The sequence below is a fragment of the Ochlerotatus camptorhynchus genome, unplaced genomic scaffold (genome assembly GCF_037179485.1).
Source record: "Ochlerotatus camptorhynchus isolate MF236.1 unplaced genomic scaffold, CSIRO-AGI_Acam_v1.1 ptg000639l, whole genome shotgun sequence".
Lineage (NCBI taxonomy): Eukaryota > Metazoa > Arthropoda > Insecta > Diptera > Culicidae > Ochlerotatus > Ochlerotatus camptorhynchus.
Genome location: NW_027041118.1, coordinates 93,052 through 113,852, shown reverse-complemented (window position 1 = coordinate 113,852; position 20,801 = coordinate 93,052). Strand labels below are relative to the sequence as shown.

At 41.4% G+C, this 20,801-nt stretch overlaps 2 protein-coding genes across 4 annotated transcripts in view; one reads left to right on the top strand and one right to left on the bottom strand.

Annotated features, from left to right (window-relative positions):
* Atac3 (Ada2a-containing complex component 3) overlaps positions 1-20,801 on the top strand; it is a 215,746-nt gene that overhangs the window by 132,610 nt on the left and 62,335 nt on the right. The gene's annotated exons all lie outside the window — the stretch shown is intronic.
* Positions 1-20,801, bottom strand: part of NaCP60E (Na channel protein 60E) — an 87,520-nt gene that overhangs the window by 24,275 nt on the left and 42,444 nt on the right. For 2 of the 3 annotated variants that reach the window (XM_065237664.1, XM_065237663.1), the window contains exons 11-20: positions 18,849-18,990; positions 18,671-18,759; positions 18,480-18,605; positions 18,249-18,419; positions 17,988-18,181; positions 17,824-17,926; positions 17,553-17,681; positions 5,790-5,801; positions 5,059-5,313; positions 2,851-4,999 (exon numbers count right to left, since the gene is read on the bottom strand). In XM_065237664.1, the coding sequence (XP_065093736.1) occupies positions 2,851-4,999; positions 5,059-5,313; positions 5,790-5,801; positions 17,553-17,681; positions 17,824-17,926; positions 17,988-18,181; positions 18,249-18,419; positions 18,480-18,605; positions 18,671-18,759; positions 18,849-18,990 (3,370 nt within the window). The remainder of the gene's footprint in view (positions 1-2,850; positions 5,000-5,058; positions 5,314-5,789; positions 5,802-17,552; positions 17,682-17,823; positions 17,927-17,987; positions 18,182-18,248; positions 18,420-18,479; positions 18,606-18,670; positions 18,760-18,848; positions 18,991-20,801) is intronic. The other variant, XM_065237665.1, reaches the window with a different exon arrangement.

The following is a 20,801-nucleotide window of genomic DNA, read 5'->3' as shown; positions in this document are numbered from 1 at the left end:
ATTCAAAATTTGATCATGGCATCTAATTATTTCATAATTTAGAAAAACATTGTTTTAGCTGAAATGAGTCTTTGCAACCTTGCATAGAAGTGCGGCTCAACACGGCGTCTGTTCTCCATGTTAGTAGCGGTGGATCACCGTTCTAGTGCCAGCGTGGGACTTTACATAGAGCTGTGCTCGATGGTTCCTTAGCGAGACAGGGGGTTGGGGCAGGCTAAACAAGCCGCCCCTGAAAAATACAATGTTGCAAATACCGAAGAAAGAAATACGGATCGGAACAATCGGCACAGGCCTACGCGACGAAATAAGGACTATGACGAAGCTGGAAAAGTGTAGCCATGGATCGAGTAGAGTCGAGACGACTTCTTCGGATAGCAGAGGACATCAAGGCCTTCTCATAAAAAATGGTTTTGCATTCAAGTCAGAACTCTCCTAAAATTCCTTTGAATGTCTCCTGAATTTATCCTCAGATTTAATTGTAATCACTTCTTTTAGCATGCCCCCTAAGTATTTTTCGAAAATTTTCATGGAATTATGCTCTGAATACGGTGAATGCTGTGATACGGTCAAAATTTGGTCAATATCAACTTGACGTATTTATTTCAATTTTGCATTTAAAAAACCTGAACACCCCTCATTTTAAAGGTGTGTGTGTAGAATGTTGCTCCTATTTTGATTTTGGAATTCACTCTTCAGTTGTCAAAATGCCGTCCAAGCAAGAAGAGCAGCGTATCAAAATTTTGCTCGCGCATCGCGAAAATCCGAGCTACTCGCACGCAAAGTTGGCAAAATCGCTAAAAGTTGCCAAATCAACCGTTACAAATGTAATTAAAGTGTTTGGGGAACGTTTGTCGACAGCCAGGAAGTCTGGATCGGGGGGAAATCGAAAACCGGAAGCCGCTGAGACGACAAAGAGAGTTGCCGGTAGTTTCAAGCGAAACCCTAACCTCTCTCTCCGAGATGCCGCAAATAAGCTGGGTGTATCGTCTACAACCGTGCATCGAGCCAAAAATCGAGCCGGACTATCGACTTACAAGAAGGTAGTGACTCCAAATCGCGATGATAAACAAAATACGACGGCCAAAGCGCGATCCCGGAGGCTGTACACGACGATGCTGACGAAGTTTGACTGCGTGGTAATGGACGACGAAACCTACGTCAAAGCCGACTACAAGCAGCTTCCGGGACAGGAGTTTTATACGGCAAAAGGAAGGGGAAAGGTAGCAAATGTTTTCAAGCACATAAAACTGTCAAAGTTCGCAAAGAAATATCTGGTTTGGCAAGCCATCTGTACCTGTGGCTTGAAAAGCAGCATTTTCATAGCTTCCGGGACTGTCAACCAAGAAATTTACGTGAAAGAGTGTTTAAATAAACGTCTGCTGCCTTTCCTGAAGAAACACGGTTGTTCCGTACTGTTTTGGCCGGATTTGGCATCTTGCCATTACGGTAAAAAGGCCATGGAGTGGTACGCCGCCAACAACGTGCAGGTGGTTCCCAAGGACAAGAACCCTCCCAACACACCAGAGCTCCGCCCAATTGAGAAATACTGGGCTATTGTCAAGCGGAACCTAAAGAAGACCAAAAAAACTGCTAAGGGCGAGCAGCAGTTCAAGGCAAACTGGCTTTCTGCGGCGAAGAACGTGGACAAGGTGGCTGTACAAAATCTGATGGCAGGGGTCAAGCGTAAGGCCCGGCAATTCGGATTTGGAAAAGCGGAAGCCTAACTGAATATTTTTCCTGAATTTTATACTAATTGAACTTGAAAAAGAAATTTAATTTGATTTTTTAAATAAACGATTTCACCGATTTACACGCGTTTTCCCTTGACCAAATTTTGACCGTATCACCCTTTATTGTTCTGCTAGAATCTACTTGAAATTATCAAGAGCAAGAGGACTGATTTGATTCCTATGAATTTTCGATAAAGTTTCCTTAGAATTCTATTAATAATTTCCATGGTATTCACCTTAGGTTTCCCATGAAACCTGAAATTACTAAGAACTGATTTCACTTGATGTTTTTCGCACGTTCTTTTCAGATAGAACTGAAAAAAGGTCGCTTTTTAATTTCATTGGAACACTCTTTTGAATTGCCAAAATATAAGATTTTCATTGGAATTACCTTATAACTTTCCTCAGAATTCTTTTGGAATAAATCCACAGGAATTGTTTTCAGCATTTTCGTTGAATTCCTTTTGAATTCCACCTAAGATTTCACATGCAGCTCTACTCACAAAATTTTCAGGATTTCTCATCAAGAATGGTTTGGCAATCTAGTCAGAACTCTCCTGAAATTCCTTCGAATTTCTCCTGGATTTATCCTCAATTTTAATTGTAATCCTTCTTTTTTACATGCCTTCTAAGTATATTCCTAAAATTCTCATGGAATTATGCTCTGAACTATTATTCTCCTAAAATATTCTTGAAATTATCAAGAGCAAGATGACTGATTTGATTTCTATGAATTTTCGATAAAGTTTCCTATGAATTCTATTAATAATTTTCATGGAATTCCACTCAAATCTACCATGGTATTCTCCTTAGTATTCGCATGGAATCTGAAGTTCCTAAGAACTGCACTGAGAGCAGTGGCTAAGTTCTGTTAGAAAACCGATAGTTCTATAACACCGGAATTTTCGAACATTGAAAATAACTTTCGAAATGTCACTTTAAACCACGAGTTACATTTAACTCGGAAAGTGGGACACAGCCTTAGGACACACAATTACATTGACTTTTTGGGAAATTACTTCAAAAAGTACTCCACCATAAACTCTCTGGTTAAGCAACTGACTGAAAGCACAGTCAACTCTCTCTTTCCAACCCCATACAGCATTCAAAAACTACTTACGTGGAGCATCGGATTCGTAGGTTTTGTACGGCGTCCGTTTGGGCGTCGGTTGTTGTGAACTATTCTGCCGCGATGTTTCGCTATAGGTTACCGTCTTCTTGGGCGGTTGCTTGATCGGTGCCGGTTCGGAACTGCTTTCCTGGGCAATGTTCCGCTGGAACTCTTCCAGACTGATTCCGATCTTTTTGCTGCTTTCGTCCAGGGGTCTCTCGCAGTTTTCTACACTGTAGCTACTCTTGAGAGACAGTGTCTCCAGGCAGTCTTTGGACAGTTGCTTCCGTGGAAGTTTTTCGCTGGATGCCTTCGGTGGCTGCACGAAAGCCTTCTCGTCTTCGTTGCATTCTTCGACGCGTTCGATCAGACTGAGCCGCTTGATCCGATCGAAGCTACTGTGGAAGTCGTTCTTCCGTCGAAACACGATAGGGATGGTACTGATGTTGTTCCCGTTGCCACCGCCAACGGCAGACAGCCCCACGAAGGGAGTCAGCGTTGAGGGTCCACCACCACCACCACCACTGCTACTACTACTGGTGGGTTGTTCCTGTACAACGGCGGAGGTGGAAAATGGTGCCTGTAGCTGATCACAGAGTTTCTTTATCTCTATTCCCATGTTGAACTCCTCGTCGGTTATGTTGCGCTGCTTTTCCAGACTTCGCCGTTTGGACGTTTCGCTGCGCTGTGTATTGCTATCGGTATTACTGCTATTACTATCGTTACCGGTACTAGTCCTAGGATTATTATTGTTACACGTATTACTGTTGTTATTATCTTTATCACTAGTATTATTGCCATGTGTATTATTGTTATCTTTACTACTACTCCTATACTTATAGACGGTACTGGATTTGGGCCTTCGCAGTCGGACTACTTCTTCAACCACGGGCTTCGAAGGGCACGTGTCGGAGTTTCTCCGTTCACGTTCCGGCGACACGGGTGCGTCCGTCTGCGAATGGCTTCGGCCTAGCGAGAGAGACTTCAAGCTCTTCAGCTCGGTATCGAAACTATGAATAATGTCGTCAAACTCAGAAGCCTTAACGAGCGGCTCTTTATCGTCGCTGTCTCTTCCCGATCGCATACTCCCATTGTCCACAGCGATCGTTGGCCGTTGTTTTTCTATTGAACCGGATATACTACCCCCTCGGCGGTGCTCCAACGCTTGAAAGATCGAATTGGATATACTACTTAAATTAGACTTTAGGCTACCGTTGGAGACCTTCCGATCCGGTGAGTAGATGATGTCCTCCTTCTTGGAGTTTAGTAGCAGACTCTCGGTGTCCGCATCGACTAACGCGCTGCCATAACCTACCGTATCACTAAAATAATTGTTACTATTGTCAACCTCATCGTTGAGGAATTGAAACAACTCCTTCTGCTCGCAGTTGAGCAGTTCGTCCTTCAGGTTCATCTGATTGATCAGCTCGTCATGGTCGATCGAGAGCGTATTGAGCGATTGGTCGGAGAAACGGTTGGCGGCCAGCACCGCCTTGCGCATGCTACTGCTGGTACTTGGCGAACGTTGTTGGCTGATCGGCTGCGGCGGCGAGGCCGTGATCGATTTGTCTAAACTACTGTTCCTATCGGCTACTAAAAAATGATTATCTTCACGTCTAGGTACCGGAGTTGGCGTTTGGATGAGCGAGATATTGCTATTGCGTAGGTATTGTGACCCAGCATTCAGTACCTCCTGCACCAGCGGCGAGTGGCACTTGGCCAGAGAGGTGGCCAACGAATGGGCACTGGAAGTTCGTGACGAAGTCTTGTCCAGCGATTTCCGATAGCTTGGCGATCGGTTCAGCAGGGATTTTTGGTACTGCAGGTACGCCACGTCGTACGGTTGGGAGTTCGATATGTGAATCGACTGTTCGTTCGGGTCGATCTCGGAAGAATTGATTCGATTGAGGGAATGCATTTCAAGCGATTCGGTTACCGTGGGTTCGTCCCTGCTCTGCTGGGTGCCGAAACCGGAAGACATTTGCTGGAGGATCTTGCGTTCCACCTCGGTCATCTGCGGTTGGCCATCGTCCGGCAGCTGGCGGTCGTCCATCTGGGACACGGTCTCCTGACTGCCGGAAATGGTTCGCAGGGGTTGATCTTTTAGGGGGACCTCGTAGCACTGCTGCTCCGATAGAGTACGTTGTGTCAGTGATTCCTGGGAAGGAGGGAAATGGTAATGAAAATGTGATCATAAGAACCGGATGCTCATCGTACCTGATAGCCCTGGCAGTAGAGTGGTCCACCCTGGATCGGTCGGAACTCGCTCGATGGCAGCACGATGGTTTGATCCTTCGGGGCCGTGGTGTACTTCTTCTCTTCCCGCTGCTTGATGACGATCTCGTTCACCAACTGCTCCAGCCGGGTGTTGGTATCGTTCTCGTTCTTTTCCTTGTTGGCGTTTCGCTTCTTGCGCACGATCGATCGTATCCGCTCGAAGCTGCGGGCCAGCTTGGAATCCTCGCCCACTTCCTGTAATTATGCATTGAGGTTTCGCATTAGAATTAAGGAAATTTCAATTATGAAGTCTTTGATAAAGAAAATTTAATTTACATCGTTATATGCGTTAAAGCCTTGCATAATTTTCGTAAAATGAAAGCGGTTGCTACTCCTGCAGCAGCACACGTCTAATATTCTAATGAAAGGAGGCAACATTGTTACTGCAAAACTAATTCTACCACATCTATCTGCTATAATTAAACATCAACACTAAAAGCAGTTTCCTCTAAAATTCTAAAAGCTTTTATTCAGCAGGCAGACCAAACTGAGTCATCTATTCTATGGATCAGCGTGGAGGTGATTAAGGGCAACGGCAAAGGTGGGCTTGGTTAGTTTATATAGTAAAGATAGATTAAAGGTGAAGTTAAATTCAACGTTTGAAATTGAAAGAGCGAAATAGAACTTTGTATAAGAGAGTTTGGAATTTGAAGACTTGGACGATGGTTTACCTGTTCGAAGCTCTACAGACACGAATAGAGATTTGTTTTCGTGATTTTTTTTAACGCATTTAATTGGTGATGGACGGTGTCGAAGATGACGCCAGGTTTCCGTCGATTGCCGTTCGAACCAAAGGGTGTCGGTCGGGTGTGGAGTTCCGAAATACACGTGGTGAACAGTGTGTAACGGGATACGTGTGGTGTGTTGTTTTGTTGAAAGATTCATACAAGGTGGTGCGCGAAGATAGAAAATGTGCCGTCGTGGATTGAGGTTTGTTTTGTTTTGTAAGTTTGTTTTTTTTTTAATCGTGTTTGTAACAGTTTTTTTTCGGTGGCCAATCGGATAGAGGGGAGAAATATACACACATTCATTATGACAAGTTGTTAGAATATGGACAGGATTTTAAGTCTACTCTACAAACATTTTGATGGTGCAATTTGGTCACGGTGCATCTCGATGGATTATATGGTTGATATCTATTCGTGGTCAGTGATGATTTAATCGATTATGCAATCGATTAATTGGTGAACAAATTTGTAAAATCTATGGTTCAGTAATTAAGCAGAATGATGTTGAATTGAAATGATGTTACTTGTGAACTCAACGAAGAGTGTTGAAAATAGGCCAGGGGGGGGGGGGGCTAACTCGGTAACAAAGTAAAATTATTTTAAATATAATTGTAAGCTCTCAGTTGTCCCACAGCTGTCTTCAGCAGCAGTCGAATTTTTATTTCGGTGTGAACCACGCGATAGCCTGTTTTTGAGACTCGCTATTATATAGTTGCTCGGTTGCTCTTTGTTCGTTGCTATCAGTTTGTGCCTTTTGTTGCTACGGTGCAAGATGTGTGAAGTAAAAAACACCATCAAGTTTAGCTTCAGCCATTATGATGCTAAACCAAACATCGGAGAGATTGTAAATTTCGCCAAAGCACTCGACGCGGATCCGGCTGAAATGGAAGCTGTTTATCGCATTGGTGAGGAAAGGGGAGTCCTCATAAAGTTCAAATCAGAGGAAGCGATGCTCCATGCTCTGACATACAATTCGAAGGATTTAATCTTCCATTATGCGAATGGAACGACGGCAAAGGTACGCATGTCGCATGCTGGTGAATTTATCCAGTATGTGCGTGTGTATGACTTGCCACCAGAGGTACCGGACAACGAGCTGGATAAAGTGCTGGGGAAATATGGAAAAATTAAACGCATCATCCGGGAGAAATTTCCATCTGATCTGTGCTTTGAGGTTTATACAGGGATACGCGGTATATATATGGATGTGAAGAAGGAAATCCCCACCGCAAAGGAAATATATTTTATGATGGCAACAAAGATAAATGTTTTCTGTGCAAGGCGGACGGACACCGGAAGCTTTCCTGTCCCAAGCGGAAGGCTCGGAAGGAACCGGAGAAGCAACTAAAGGAAAAAGGAAAGCAAAGTGAAAGAAAACAAAACAGCAGCAGTACGTATGCTGGTGTAGTGGTGGAAGGTGCGTCGTTTGTCATTAGCGACCAGGAAACGGACACGGGGTTGGAGATGTTGAAAGAAGATAACGAAATGGACGAAACGACCCCGACGACCGACGAGAGTAGCGGAGAGCATGCAACGGGAAACGATGTTCAGATGCAGCAGCAGCGATCACGTTTCGGGTTCAACGATAATGAGGAACAAATTCGGGAAAGAAAGAAGTTGCGTGCACGAGAGAAGATCGCTTTGTTGTCGCTTCGATCGCCATCCAGGAAAATCCTTTAATAATATGCATTTGTATATCTTTTGTTTGTATTTTGAGTACCAAAATTGGTATTCCATGTTACTCGGCTCCGCTAAGTTATTCTTTTAACATTTGAGCCTGCCAAATAAACAAAATGAAAAAAAAAAAAAAATGTAAGCTCTAGAATCTTGAAAAATGATTAAACATTTTCTAAGTCTCATTAGGTAGTCTTTTTCAATCCTTGAATTTGAAGAAGCAAGTTCTAGGAAAAGCATTACGAGATGAAAGATATAGAAATTTTTTGATGATTACAAAAAGTCACTTCGAGTTAAGGGGTTACGCTTACCTGCAAACTTTCAAAAAATCGATTTTTTTATTGTCCTAATCGAAAGTATATAATGTCAAGAATATTTCCTGAAAAGATCAAGGTGATCCAATGAAAATTGTGAAAGTTATGCGACGTACAAAAATATTCACTTACAGTGGACTAAACCCAACTTGAAACTTTAAACGCGATTATTTCGAAATCATATTTTCAAAACCGGTGCCAAAAATTTCTCGAAATGTATACATTCGATTCGTCCGATTCGTTTTGATTTCTGTTCAGTACTATTTTGTGCAGTTCACGATCGTTCGGATTTCGTCTATCATTTAATTTCGATTTTTTACAGCCGATCAAAGACAAATTTTTGAGGATCAAAAATCGGCACTTCAACTTTGCAAGGCCGCCATTTTGTCAAAATTTTTTTTTTAAAAAAAACCGAACGATCAAGGACTAGTTTAACACATGCTTAGCGATGTGGCATGGTTTTTTTTTTTTCAGATGATTAAATCACAAACCACAGTTGGCACCGCAAAAAGCGTTTTTTAGAACATCGTCCACGGGGAGCAGCCGTGCGGGGCACCAGGACCTCGTTTCTACAGCATCGACTGATAAATGTACCATTTAATGTGTGTTCAATAAACGGCAGAAAACTGATTTTCAATATGTTGCGTCGTTTTCGAGAATAAAAATCCAAACTTTCGCTTTTTTTCGGTCTTGCAGGTAGGCGTAACCCCTTAAGTCACCCTAAAAAATCCTTTAACATTCTAGGACTTATTGAAATTTTTAAGATTAAGTCTTTGATTAAAGTTTTTTTTCTATTCCTCGGTTATCCTTCAACCAAGTGAGCTGATTCTCTATAGATAAATAGTTTTTGTAGACACTAATCAAATACAAAAAAAATCAGCGTAATTGGTTGAAACACAGCCTAGAAACAGCGATGGGTGAATGGTACCACCGACCGAATACAGTCACCCCAGTATTATGGCCCACCCACAATTATGGGCCACTTCCATTTTATTTACACGCAGAACTGGCTGACCCATAATAGTGACTAGCTGGTCCATAATACTGGGGTGACTGTAAATGAAGGGGTTCCTGTATTATTTTCCATGAAACAAACTGAAATATTCCAGATGTCGACTTTTGAAATTTTTTCAAGAAACTGAATTAACAAATCTTAAAATTCTCGGCTTTGGAATGTTTTCATTGATTTGTTTTCAAATGTCTGGCAGCTCAAATATTGTTTAGCATTTTTTTTTTTGTAAGAATCTCAAAGAAAGTTTGAGTAGGATTGAAAGAAAATTCAAAGAATATTTCCAAGATATTTAGAAAGAAAAAAAAAAACCTTGATTATTTAACCTATGGTGAGATCTGAAACTCCGACAAAAATGATGTGATGTGACAAATGAATTCTCTTGTGATTTGATGTAACTGAGGGGCCACACCTGGCAAATCTTTACCCAAACCACTCCCCGGTTGGCAACCCATCAGCAGCAGAAACCTTGCTCCGCCACTCCTCATATACCGTTCCCAACCAACGAACTCTTTCTCTCTCAAGATCCGGACAACACCTCTCACCGAGTACTTCCAAACTCCAGCCATCTACTGAAACTAGACCTGTGCGCCGGTCCATTCATCGGCGGCGGCGGCGGTGACGTGGAAATCCTTTTTGCCTTGGCGGTGGCGTAGTGGCGTGACGCCATTGACTTTGATCGGCGCCGGCGGCGTATTAAGGCTCCCCCACACTGGCGCAATTTATTCGCGGAGGAAAATTCACCGCGGTTTAGATGCATGCGGCTTATGGGAGTGCTCAACCTAAAGTGGCGAAACGACGTTTTTCGTTAGGGTTTGCAGCATTTTTCTTGCGTTCGCTTTCAATTCGTTGTCTGCAGCGTTTTTTCCACCAAAAAAATGCGGAATCCATTCTGATCCAATGAGGCCCTACGTAGATCCTTGGATTCAAAAAATAAGTCAAAATAGCGTACAAGACTTTTGTTGAACTTCAAAATCGTTAACTTCTGGAAGTTACTAGAAGAACATCACCTTCAGGCCAGTGCAGTATGAGCATAGAGGTAACTCTAAGACCAGAAGGTCCCGAAGAAACGTGCTCAACTTTTTGGCTCAGCTCTGGTACTCTCTTCGGTCTCAGGCTAATCGATGTACCCCTCGAAATATAGGAAAATCCACGAACCCCTCATTTTATCTGTCAAACTTTCATAGCAAATCAAAACAAACATAGTGTAGTACTAGAATTTCGACTAGAATGGGGTATGTTAATCGATTTGCTTGGGACCAATAGGCTAGTCAAGTAGTGAGCCAATTTAAAATCGTTAGTTTCGTATTGATTGTTGGTATGAGTGCGCATCCGAATAAACTAAAATTTTGGGAGAATTATCAAAACCAGTTTTGAAATCGATTGAGCTTCATGAAGCAAACACGATATTTTGAACCACCGTAGTATCTATGCAGGATTCTGATGAGTTATCCCTAGATCGGGGTACTAGTTAACGAGACAGGCATATTCGACCTTGTGACTTAATATTGATATTAATAACATGGAAAATTAATATTTTTCAAGCAACCCTACTTGAAAATAGCAAGTGATCGACTCCGCACCACTCAGCCTATAATGATTTCATTTTTGTTCGATTTAATTATCGTCACGATTTCAATACTTCCACCACTTTGGACGATAAAGAAACAGCAATGCTCGATTGGCTTCCGCAAATGACAGATCAAATTGGCTCCCGTCATTATCTCCGGCAGACTACACGCTAACTTGCAAGTACCCATTTAATGAGTATCTTATACTCTTTTTTGGAATCCATACTAAGTTGTCAAAAAATGGGTATTTTCAAAAAATGAAAAATGGTTACTTTTTATTCACTTTAAAAAATGTCTTTTGGAATAAAAATGGGTAAACACATTATTATTATTTAGCATTTTGGTGACATGTCGAAAAAAATCACGGATCAAGACGAACGCGAAGGAAGCTCGAACGGAAGTTTGACTGTGCTAGCAGATTCCATCTGGCCGGTGTTAATTCAGGTGAAAAAAATGTTCATGCAAATAGTGCCCCGGACAGACATCTCTTTATTGCAGCAGCACGACGAAAAACAGCAAACCGAGGTGATTTTCACGAGGTAAGAGCTAGAAGTGGTATGAGTTCCATTCTCAGTTCCGTTCCAGGTTAGCGGAATAAAAGTACAGGAGATTGACGTTAGCTTCTAATAGTGGAGACTGGCGAGTGAATGTCCAGTACTGAGTTTCAACAAATTTTACAGGGTGGCCGTGGAACCAGTGGAATTCCATCGAATATCAGGATGGTTCAGTAATGGAAGACGGTGACTTGTTTTGAAATTCGAACAGCCGGAACCGAGGCCAGAACAGCCTCTTCTCGCTAAAGGGTGACAGTTTACAACCTTTTACACATATTTGATTATATGAGTGTTAAACATAAAACAATTTAAAAGATTCTTATTCGTTTTTCTTTTGACTACTTTTCATATTCGGTTAAATAATAGACAGCAGGAAGCCCATAAAGCAAATTTGTTGAAAAAATGGGTATTTTTTATTCATCCCCAGCAAGAACATGAAGGTTAAAAAGTACCCATTTTTTGAAGTATGCGTCAAATACTCATTAATGAGTATTATTGGGTTTACTCATTTAATGAGTTAAGCCACTTTTCTTCAAAATGGGTCTTTTTTTACCCATTAATGGGTACTTTCAAGTTAGCGTGTATGAACATATATCTATAGATCGAACCGGTTGGAAACTGGATGCAAAGAACCCATTACAAAATGGAATATAGGGGAATTTACGTATTCTCGGCAACCTAAGCAGCGACCTTCTTTCTATAGCCTTTTTCTCTAAGGAACGCGCACATATGCAGTATTGGTTTGTTTAAAATCTTTTGCTGCCAGCTGCTCTAACAATTTCAGTCGAAAGAATTGTCAAAAACTGTTTTGAAACGCTTTTACAAAGCTCCAATCTTCTCTAGTGAGAGCGAGTATTGTCGGCAACCAGTTTTTCTTCGGCAACCGTTCCATTTGAACTGCATGTAAATCTGCTGTTCTATTATCGGCAACTCGAAATCAGCTACAATTTGTAGTGCGTGTGTTTCATTTCAAGAAAACCCTGCTAGATTGCTTTTTCTCAGTGGTAAAAATATAGTCAAATTGAAGCTGAAAGCATAAAGAATCGTTTGCATGCATTCAGCGAAGTGTTTTCGTAAGAAAATCCAGTGAAAATAGTGTTTCAATTTGGGTTGCCGCAAATAGTCTGGCATGCCGAAGCCGTCATTTCCCCTAGTTCGTGGAAATAATAATATTCAAATCAATCGTTAAATGCGTGAACGGTGATCCAGAAACAAGAGTTATTTCTGTTTGTCTGTGTGGCATACGTGCGCATTTCATCGATACGTCAAATGACGGTGCGATGTTATGTCGTTTTCGTTTTTGCGGTGTAGTACACCGGTGCAACACTTTTGCACCGAAACCTTTCGTTTTTGGTTTTGGTGCTACACCGGTGCAACACTGTTTCTGCACCACTCACGATGGTGTAGCACTCGAAAAATTCGCGGTGTAGCTATATGTTTATCGCAGAACACCAATACATCCAAAAACATGGTTGTCAAAACTCTCATTTTTGTCGTGACGCAGCGATTACAGCTGATTACAGTTTTCAATTTTGCAAAAAAAAAGAGGTTGGAATGGAAGAACTATTTCAATTGTTTGAATCCTCTTCATCGGATTCAGAGGATGAATATTTTATGATGTTTAATATTCTTAACAAAAGAAGAAAAACATTCTTTGCATCGAATGATAGAATTTCAGGTGGGCGAGTGCATCGTTATTCAGACGAAGAGGTAGGCATATTTTGCCTTTGAGAATAATCAGAATGATAGGTTAAAGGAAAATATACTTATGGTTTGCTGAACTTGAAGGTTTTATCCGTCTCCGACAAACGTGCAAACCGTAGCGCCAACCAAATTGAAAAAAAAAAAATCAGTCGTAAGCTCTGTGTTGGTGGCAACTGAAAGATGAACGGCGACAAGATCAGCATCGCCGAGCTGTGCAAAATCTCGACCACTGCTAACAGTGAGGTCACCGTCGGATGCCCGTTCCCCTATCTGACCTTGGTCCGCTCCCAGCTACCGGACAGTGTTTGTGTTGCTAAAGGTGCCTTCACCGGTTAAACTTCGGCGACTCTGCTTAAGGATCTGATCATGGAGTGTAAGTCGGATGAACTGATCACCGACAAAGTTGTGCAAGGTCTGGTCGAAAGCCTGAAGACGATCGCTTGCATTGTTAAGACGCTGCAGGACCTGAAGTCGGTCAAACCGAAACCGTTTGCTTCCACCAGACCACGATGTGTGGTGCAATCCACCTACTGCTATTTCTCGACAGTACTCCAGCCAATTGAGTTTTTTTTTTATAGATAACTACTTCATTATTGACTTTAATCTAATGCTCTGCTGACGCCTGAGATATCATCAACGAGATGAATCTTTTTGATCCTCCTTGCTCCCCTTCATTGGCCAGAAGATTCACCCACACTCGCTTTTCCTGTCTGGGTTCTCTTGGATCATTTTTATTGAATTCCCACATAAACAATAACCATAACCACAACCAATCGACCACCAGTAAAAAACAATACTTTCTACTGTAACTGATAAAATTGAATGAGGAAATCGCAAAAAAAAAATCATTGTTAAGATACTTAACAAACTGGTTTACTGTAAAATCCTCAATCGAAACTATAATTCCACCCGAAACGAAAATAATATTTATCAAGCGGCAGAAAGTTAACAGTGACAGATGAATCTGATATTACACACACCAATAAAGCTACACCGCAAGCGTTCGTTAATTTGGTGCTAAGTGTAGCACCACACCGGTGTAGTGCAACGCAAAAACGAAAACGACATTAAATGCCTGTGCTAATTTGGCAACACTGATGCCAGGATAAATATGTCAGTTGACTCTGGAAGTCTAAACGAATAACAAGTCTATTTTAATTTCCTTTAGCATCCGAAGAAGTCCGCCTAGTGAAATCAGTTCTCTTAGTGGAAATTGTCCTTGATCCGCCCAGTGAAATTGGTCTACTCTCGGTCCGCCCAGTGACTGCCGTCCGGTGAAGCACGGACATAAAAGTGGCGACGATCGGAAAAACTTCTTTTTCGCGTGCAGTTTCGGTAGTGAAAGTAAGCGGCTTAGTGGTGTACCAGCCATAGCAAGCCGATAGCAGCCAGTATGGTAAGCAGCCACAGCAGCACCCACCGCGGCCTCGAACAGCAAAAACAACAAAATCAACCCCAGAAGGATCGGCCGTTCGGCTCAGTAGCACCCGTCATAAATTCCATTCCACGGTGATTATTTCACAGGCGTGATTAAATCCGAACACGAAAGAAGTGCCTGGAACGAAAGAAAGGTAATTTCTGACGAATTGAAACCCAGAGCGCGGCAGTAGTGCCTGCGATCACGTTCCGGGAAACGATCCGGTGTGTAGAGGTGAATTGAAGGACAATCGTCAGTCTCAAGCTATTTTCCCACAAAATTTACGCCATGAGTTCCTCAAACGTGGTCTTTACCATATCGGCAAGTTATTTCCTCTAGCGACAGGTTCACTCGGTTGAAATATTTCTTCCGGGTGAACAAGGCAAAGATGAAGATAAGATGGCTTACTTCATAACGTGAAGTGGGCCAGTAATGTTTAAAGAGATTAAGCTTATCTATCCCGCGGGTAATTTGGAGGAACTCAAAAGTCGTCTCGATAAAATAGACCCAAAATTGGTCCAGCGCTATAGCGCTATCAACATCCGAATGAAACCATGGAAGATTTTGTTTTATCCCTCAAGCTGCAGGCTGAATTTTCTGTTTCAATAATTTTAAAGTAGTAGCCATTTTGGATCGCATCATAGCAGGGATGAAGGACAAAAACTTAAGACAAAGGCTCTTGAGTGAGGATAAATTAACTCTAGCCAATGTGGAGAAGATATTTATGATGCATATACAAAATTAGAAAGGACTTATGATTTGGCAAATCAGGAAGCAAGCAGTAGCAACAATCAATACGAAACTAACGATTTTAAATTGGCTCACTACTTGAATAGCCTATTGGTCCCAAACAAACGATTAACGTACCCAATTCTAGTCAAAATTCTAGTACTACACAATGTTTGTTTTGATTCGCTATGAAATTTTGACAGATAACATGAGGGGTTATTGGATTTTCCTATGTTTCGAGGGGTGTATCGATTAGCTTGGGACCGAAGAGAGTGCCAGAGCTGAGCCAAAAAGTTGAGCACGTTTCTTCGGGACCTACTAGTCTTAGAGTTACCTCTATGGTAGTAGAGGACCAGTAAAGAATCGTCTTGGCTTTGTACCTTACCATACGACACAACAAAAGAATGGAAGTAGGAACCCAACGATGGGGTCAAGCGAACTTCGGTTGGCGCAGAGATTTAGGCAGGGACAGCGTCCGGATTATTCCAACATGATATGCCATTTTTGCGGAATGAAAGGTCACATAAAGAAAAATTGCTTTAAGCTGAAAAATCTACATCGGGACGCAGTGAATCTGGTAAATTCGTACAGGCCATGACCTTCAGCGGATAAGCATATCACGGAACTGCTTGAACGGATGCGTACAAACCGACATGACACTTAATTCTGACTTATGCCTGAAAATCGTAAACGTTCGATTTAAATGTGCAGTGATCTGAACTGTCAAAACCATATGATTTTTGATCTAGATAAAAATAATGTGTCCAGAATACATCAGACACGAACCAAGTAATAACTTTTGCATGCGGGTTCATGGCTTAGCAAAATATTTCCCGCGAACACGGAGCCAGATGTCAGTAGTGTGCTTTGGTCACAAATTTTATTGGTTTTGCTATGGTCATTCATGTCGGTTTGTCGGTGATTCAGGTACGAGTTGGAAGCGTAGGAGCGATGGCGCATCGTACACAGCTGAGGCCTCACAGTCTGGTCGCTTGGCAGTTCCCAAGTCTTATCGTAACGGTGACAACACCGGAGGCGGGAACAACTTGCGAGTCAGATAGCACCACGCCAGAAGAAGAGAACAACGGCAGAGTTGAAGAAAAGAGGGCCCCGACGGTGGGAAGGAAAAGAAAACATGAAATAATAACAGTTGAATCAAGAACGTCGAAGAAAGAGTTCAGAATGAGAAGAATTTTGAAGATTACTCTTACAATTAGTAGGGTAAACGCTCCTATAGTTGCGGTACGTTAGAAGCGTTAGGTTCCTATAGTTGTGTATTGAGTCTCCATGCACAACTATAGAAAACTAACGCTTCTAACGTACCGCAACTATAGGAGCGTTTCCCCTACATTGAATATATAAAGTTTGACGAAGGTCAAATTTTTATTTAAATGAGAAGGACTGTGGCATACGTGCGCATTTAATCGATACGTCAAATGACGGTGCGATTTTAAATGCCTGTGCTAATTTGGCGCCAGGATAAATATGGCAGAAATATACAGAACCAGTTCAGTTCACTCTGGAAATCTAAACGAATAACAAGTCTATTTTAAACTCCGTTAGCATTCGAAGAAGTCCGGCTACTGAAATAAGTCCTCCTTGTGGAAACTGTCCTCGATCCGCCCAGTCAAATCGGTCTATTCTCGGTCCGCCCAGTGATTGCCGTCCGGTGAAGCACGGACATAAAAATTTTGACATTTGTATACATTGTGTTTCAGAGCATCTATTGGTCAAATTTGAGTGCTCTAAGACTTTGTTTACCCCCCTGACGATAATAGGTTAAGGTATTGCCGAAGCCATCATTTCCCCTACGTCACATTAAAGGGAGGCGGCAGATTTTTTACACTGTAACAAGCAAAAAATTACGTCATCATAAATCGTGGCAATAGTGTTTGAATTTTCATCTATTTTTGCATAACATATAGTTAATGGATGCCTTCCTTTCGAATTCTGTAGCTTAAAGTATAACATTTTTTATGACATCAAATTTTTAGTTTTTCAATAAACACCTTCATGCAGCATTTAAGTTTTTTTTTAATAGAATTGTTTTATCATAATTCTCATATATTTAATGATGGATGGATAATGGATAAAGAAAGAGAAAATGATAATTAATTTCCATTTAACTTCACTACCTAAGGTAGTGAAATTAAATGAAAATTACTAACCCTTCTCTTTTCCTTTATACATGCAGACGCCCACATTCATTCGGATTTAATGGAATTTCATGCATTCTGTTATAGTTTGTTTTAAAAATCCATACAATTTCTCCTACAAAACTTTTAGTTTTGAATTGAAAGTACAGTTTTACAGAAAACAGTTTCTTTAAATAGTTCCATTAGTTGAAACTTCAAAATATCGCATGTACTACGTCGTGCAACTCATCGAGCAGTTCGATAAATCTCTATGCTTTGACATCCATGTATTGAGTTGATTGAGTTTTTGTTGTGGCTGTTGTTGATGCATAAACACATCTATCCATAAAAAAATGATAAATGAATGTTCGCAATGCAAATGTTCGAGGAGATAGATGGTGTAATGTTCACACTCGTGATTGACAATGTTTGTTATGTTGGTTTGGGTGAGCACACTTATACACACAAACACACAAAAGAGACACATCTAACAGTGAGGTGGACAATGTGGATGCAACATGACGATGACGATGGCGATGGTGGTGAGAAGATGGTGATTTATTGGCATTTTTCTGATTGAAACGGAAAACCAAACGTACCTCCTTCTTCGATTTCAGCTCCTCCGAATTAAAACTATTGAGCAACAAGGCCAAGAACAAGTTCAGAACCATAAAGTTGCCCATCACCAGCGCCGGGAGGAAGATGGCAAAGCACGACGAGGCTCCTTCCTGAATGGGGTGTCAACAGCGAGAATTGATTTACTGCTTTTAAATACTAGGGTAGCTGTGCCAGTCATGGCACGTGGCTAATGAGCTAATGGGTATTCCATGACCAGTACATCTACCCTATGTTTTGTGAAGGTCTTCTTACCTCTTCTTCAGCCCGCATGCAGTCCCACAGTGGTTCGATCCATTCTCCGCACAAAATACGAAAAATCATCATGAACGAGTGAAAAAAATCGTTGAAGTTCCACCTGTTTTGAAACGGAATTAGAGCTGGATAACTAGGGTGAGTTTGAGATGGTCATAAGTTACCTTGGCACCGGGTCCGGTGCGAACTTTTCCGGAGTGTAATCTTTGGAAAACAACTGCATTCCGATAACAGCAAAAATATAGATAACAATCACCAACACGAACGTCAGATTACCTAAAGCACCTATTGTCGATATGATAATACTTAGCAGGACCTTCATCGTGGTCCATGATTGTGCTAGTTTCAGTACCCGTAACTGGTAAGGTGGGAGGACAATTATGAATATCACCTGCAGAGCTTATCGTTCAAGTCCTGAAACTTACCAATCTCAACCCCCGCAACACTGTCAGGCCCTCCATCAGCTCGAAGATTAGATCGAGCAAGCTGGCTGACACGATAATCAGATCGAATATGTTCCAGCCGCATAGGAAAAAATCCTTTGACAGGGCCAACACTTTCAATATGCACTCGAATGAAAAAACCGCTGTAAAAACCTATGGAAAAGTAATTTACTATGCATGGAAGTCCTGTAACAGCTATCTGCGGTAACTTACCCTATTACCATATTCTAACACATCACGCGCGTTCTGGTTCATGCCGTGATGTTCTAACGCTAAAAACAATGTATTTAAAACAATACATAGTGTGATCCCTAATTCGAACAATGGATCCTTAACAATCTGTTTCAAAGGGTGAAAGCTTCGATTAAATGCATCTGCAGCAGCAAACTTTCCAATAAACTTACATTGTATAAACAATTTTGAAACTGCAACCACTTTTCGTAGCTGATGCAACATTGAACACATCTATCACAATTTCTATCAGGAAGATCGTCTGAAACAAACACACAAAAACTCAACCAAATTAGCCCAATTCCTTCGTTAAACTTCCCCTGCGATTACCACCAGTTGCTGTTCACTTACCTATTACAACAATTTGCGACAAGTATTCCGGATGGAGGGCATAAACGCTGTGCTTTTTGACTTTCGCTAAATTACCGTTACATTTTATTATTCTAACCTCCCGCGGTGATAACGCCAATGTTACCGGTGTTACCTCCCGTTGCTGGTGGGAGTGAGTGGGTGGTTGCCATGGATGTTTGTTGTTGATGGTTGCCGCGGTCGGTCCGGTTGTAAACGAGAAAATGAGCAAAAGAAATATAGCACCAGAATAATGAGCAACGGAGCAGCAGGCAGGGGCGCATTAGGCGTCGCGATAGGAGCAACAGGATGGCAACGACGACGACAACGACGACAATGAATGAAAACGACAGGCCGGGCGAGCTGTGGCAATTAAAAAACAAGCTAAATTATGTATGCAGACTACGGTGTTGGTAGTTATGCATCCTGATGGCTGGTTGCTTTCAGTTGTGTAGATAAAAAAATGTTACAAGGGATTTGAGGAAGACTCCAATTATTTGACATCACACCATCCCGAGATGCAATTGTTGTTTTGGGTTTTGAAGAACAGGTGCATCTGATAGGGTAAGTGTTCCAGTAATAGTGATGTACTTATAGTTGAGGTAAGGGGTTTATACCGGAATAATGGTGGAATATAGTTGCGGTAGTGTTCCTTTAATAATGGAATCCAATGCGTTCTAATTTTTCAGTAGGAAACAAAGTTATCAACTTCCACAACTACTGGAACAGCGTGACGAGTTTTTGAAAAATGTACGCCATTTAATCACAATGTAATATTTTCTTAGTAAAATATATGTTCAAAGCTATCGATTGATGTATACACATTGTACGCTGATCGTTTATTCATTATTTAATAAATAAATTGCCTTACTGAGAGGTAAGCACATATCATCGGTAAGAGACGTGTGTGTGAGAAAATTTGCGAAAAATCTAAAGGCACCGGTGGGATTCGAACCCACAATTTCCATTCAGTACACGGGTGCATTGCCAATTATACACCGGTGGACCTATGGTCTGAGGATGTATTTGGCTAATGACATTTGAGTTTCGAATTCGTTTCCCACCCTAGTCTTTTTGCGCAAACGTTCTCTAATACACAACAATCGTCTATTATCGACGATATCTCGCAACCACTCAGTATCAGTCGATGTGAACAAACACAGCTCATTTTTGTTGTACATCTTACATGCTGAAATATGTCCAGTACAGTATGAATATATCATTTGAGCTGCCGGCCTCACCTCCGACCACCTTAGTTTCTCCACCCTATGTATTTCAAATTTCGAACAAAGGTTCGAGGTCCAACAACCTTGAAGGACCAAATAACAGTTGGTTCGAGTAGTTCAAATTGGCATTCATTTTAGCATTGAACTGAAGCAGTATCTACAGACATCTTCCACCATAATATCGAGACTTCTAAAATAAACAACACTGACTCACTTTTGAATATATCTTTGTGTTGAAGCAGTTTGTGTAATATTCATATAAGTAGTAAATTGCTATGAGTGGCATTAGTGATATGTGCAATAATAACACGCCCAAGTAACAATTTTGGTTTTCTGAGGGTTCTGTAGACCATGAATTGGTCTTGTAGAACGCTTTAAAACCTTGATAAAACTTGCAATGTTACTTGGGCGTTACAGTTCCCTAGTCTAATTGGAAAAGATTTCCAAACATGCAGTATATTTATATGAAATCGCGATTTTTTTCTCTGCAAAAAAGTTCAAAGAGCTGTCACTTTTCCGGAAGTCTATGAAATTCTCTGAAATTTTGACTGCTGGTTGATCAAGTATCCGAAAGTTATGGGGCCCCAGATAGCCACGGTATTACAAAGCCGAAGGCAATAGGTTCGATTCCCGGTCCCATGCAGTTCTGTCAAGGTATATTGAGAGCTGGTTACTACCTGAATTTTTAGATGTCACGAGAGTCGAGAGTTGTAATGTAGGAAAGCATGTA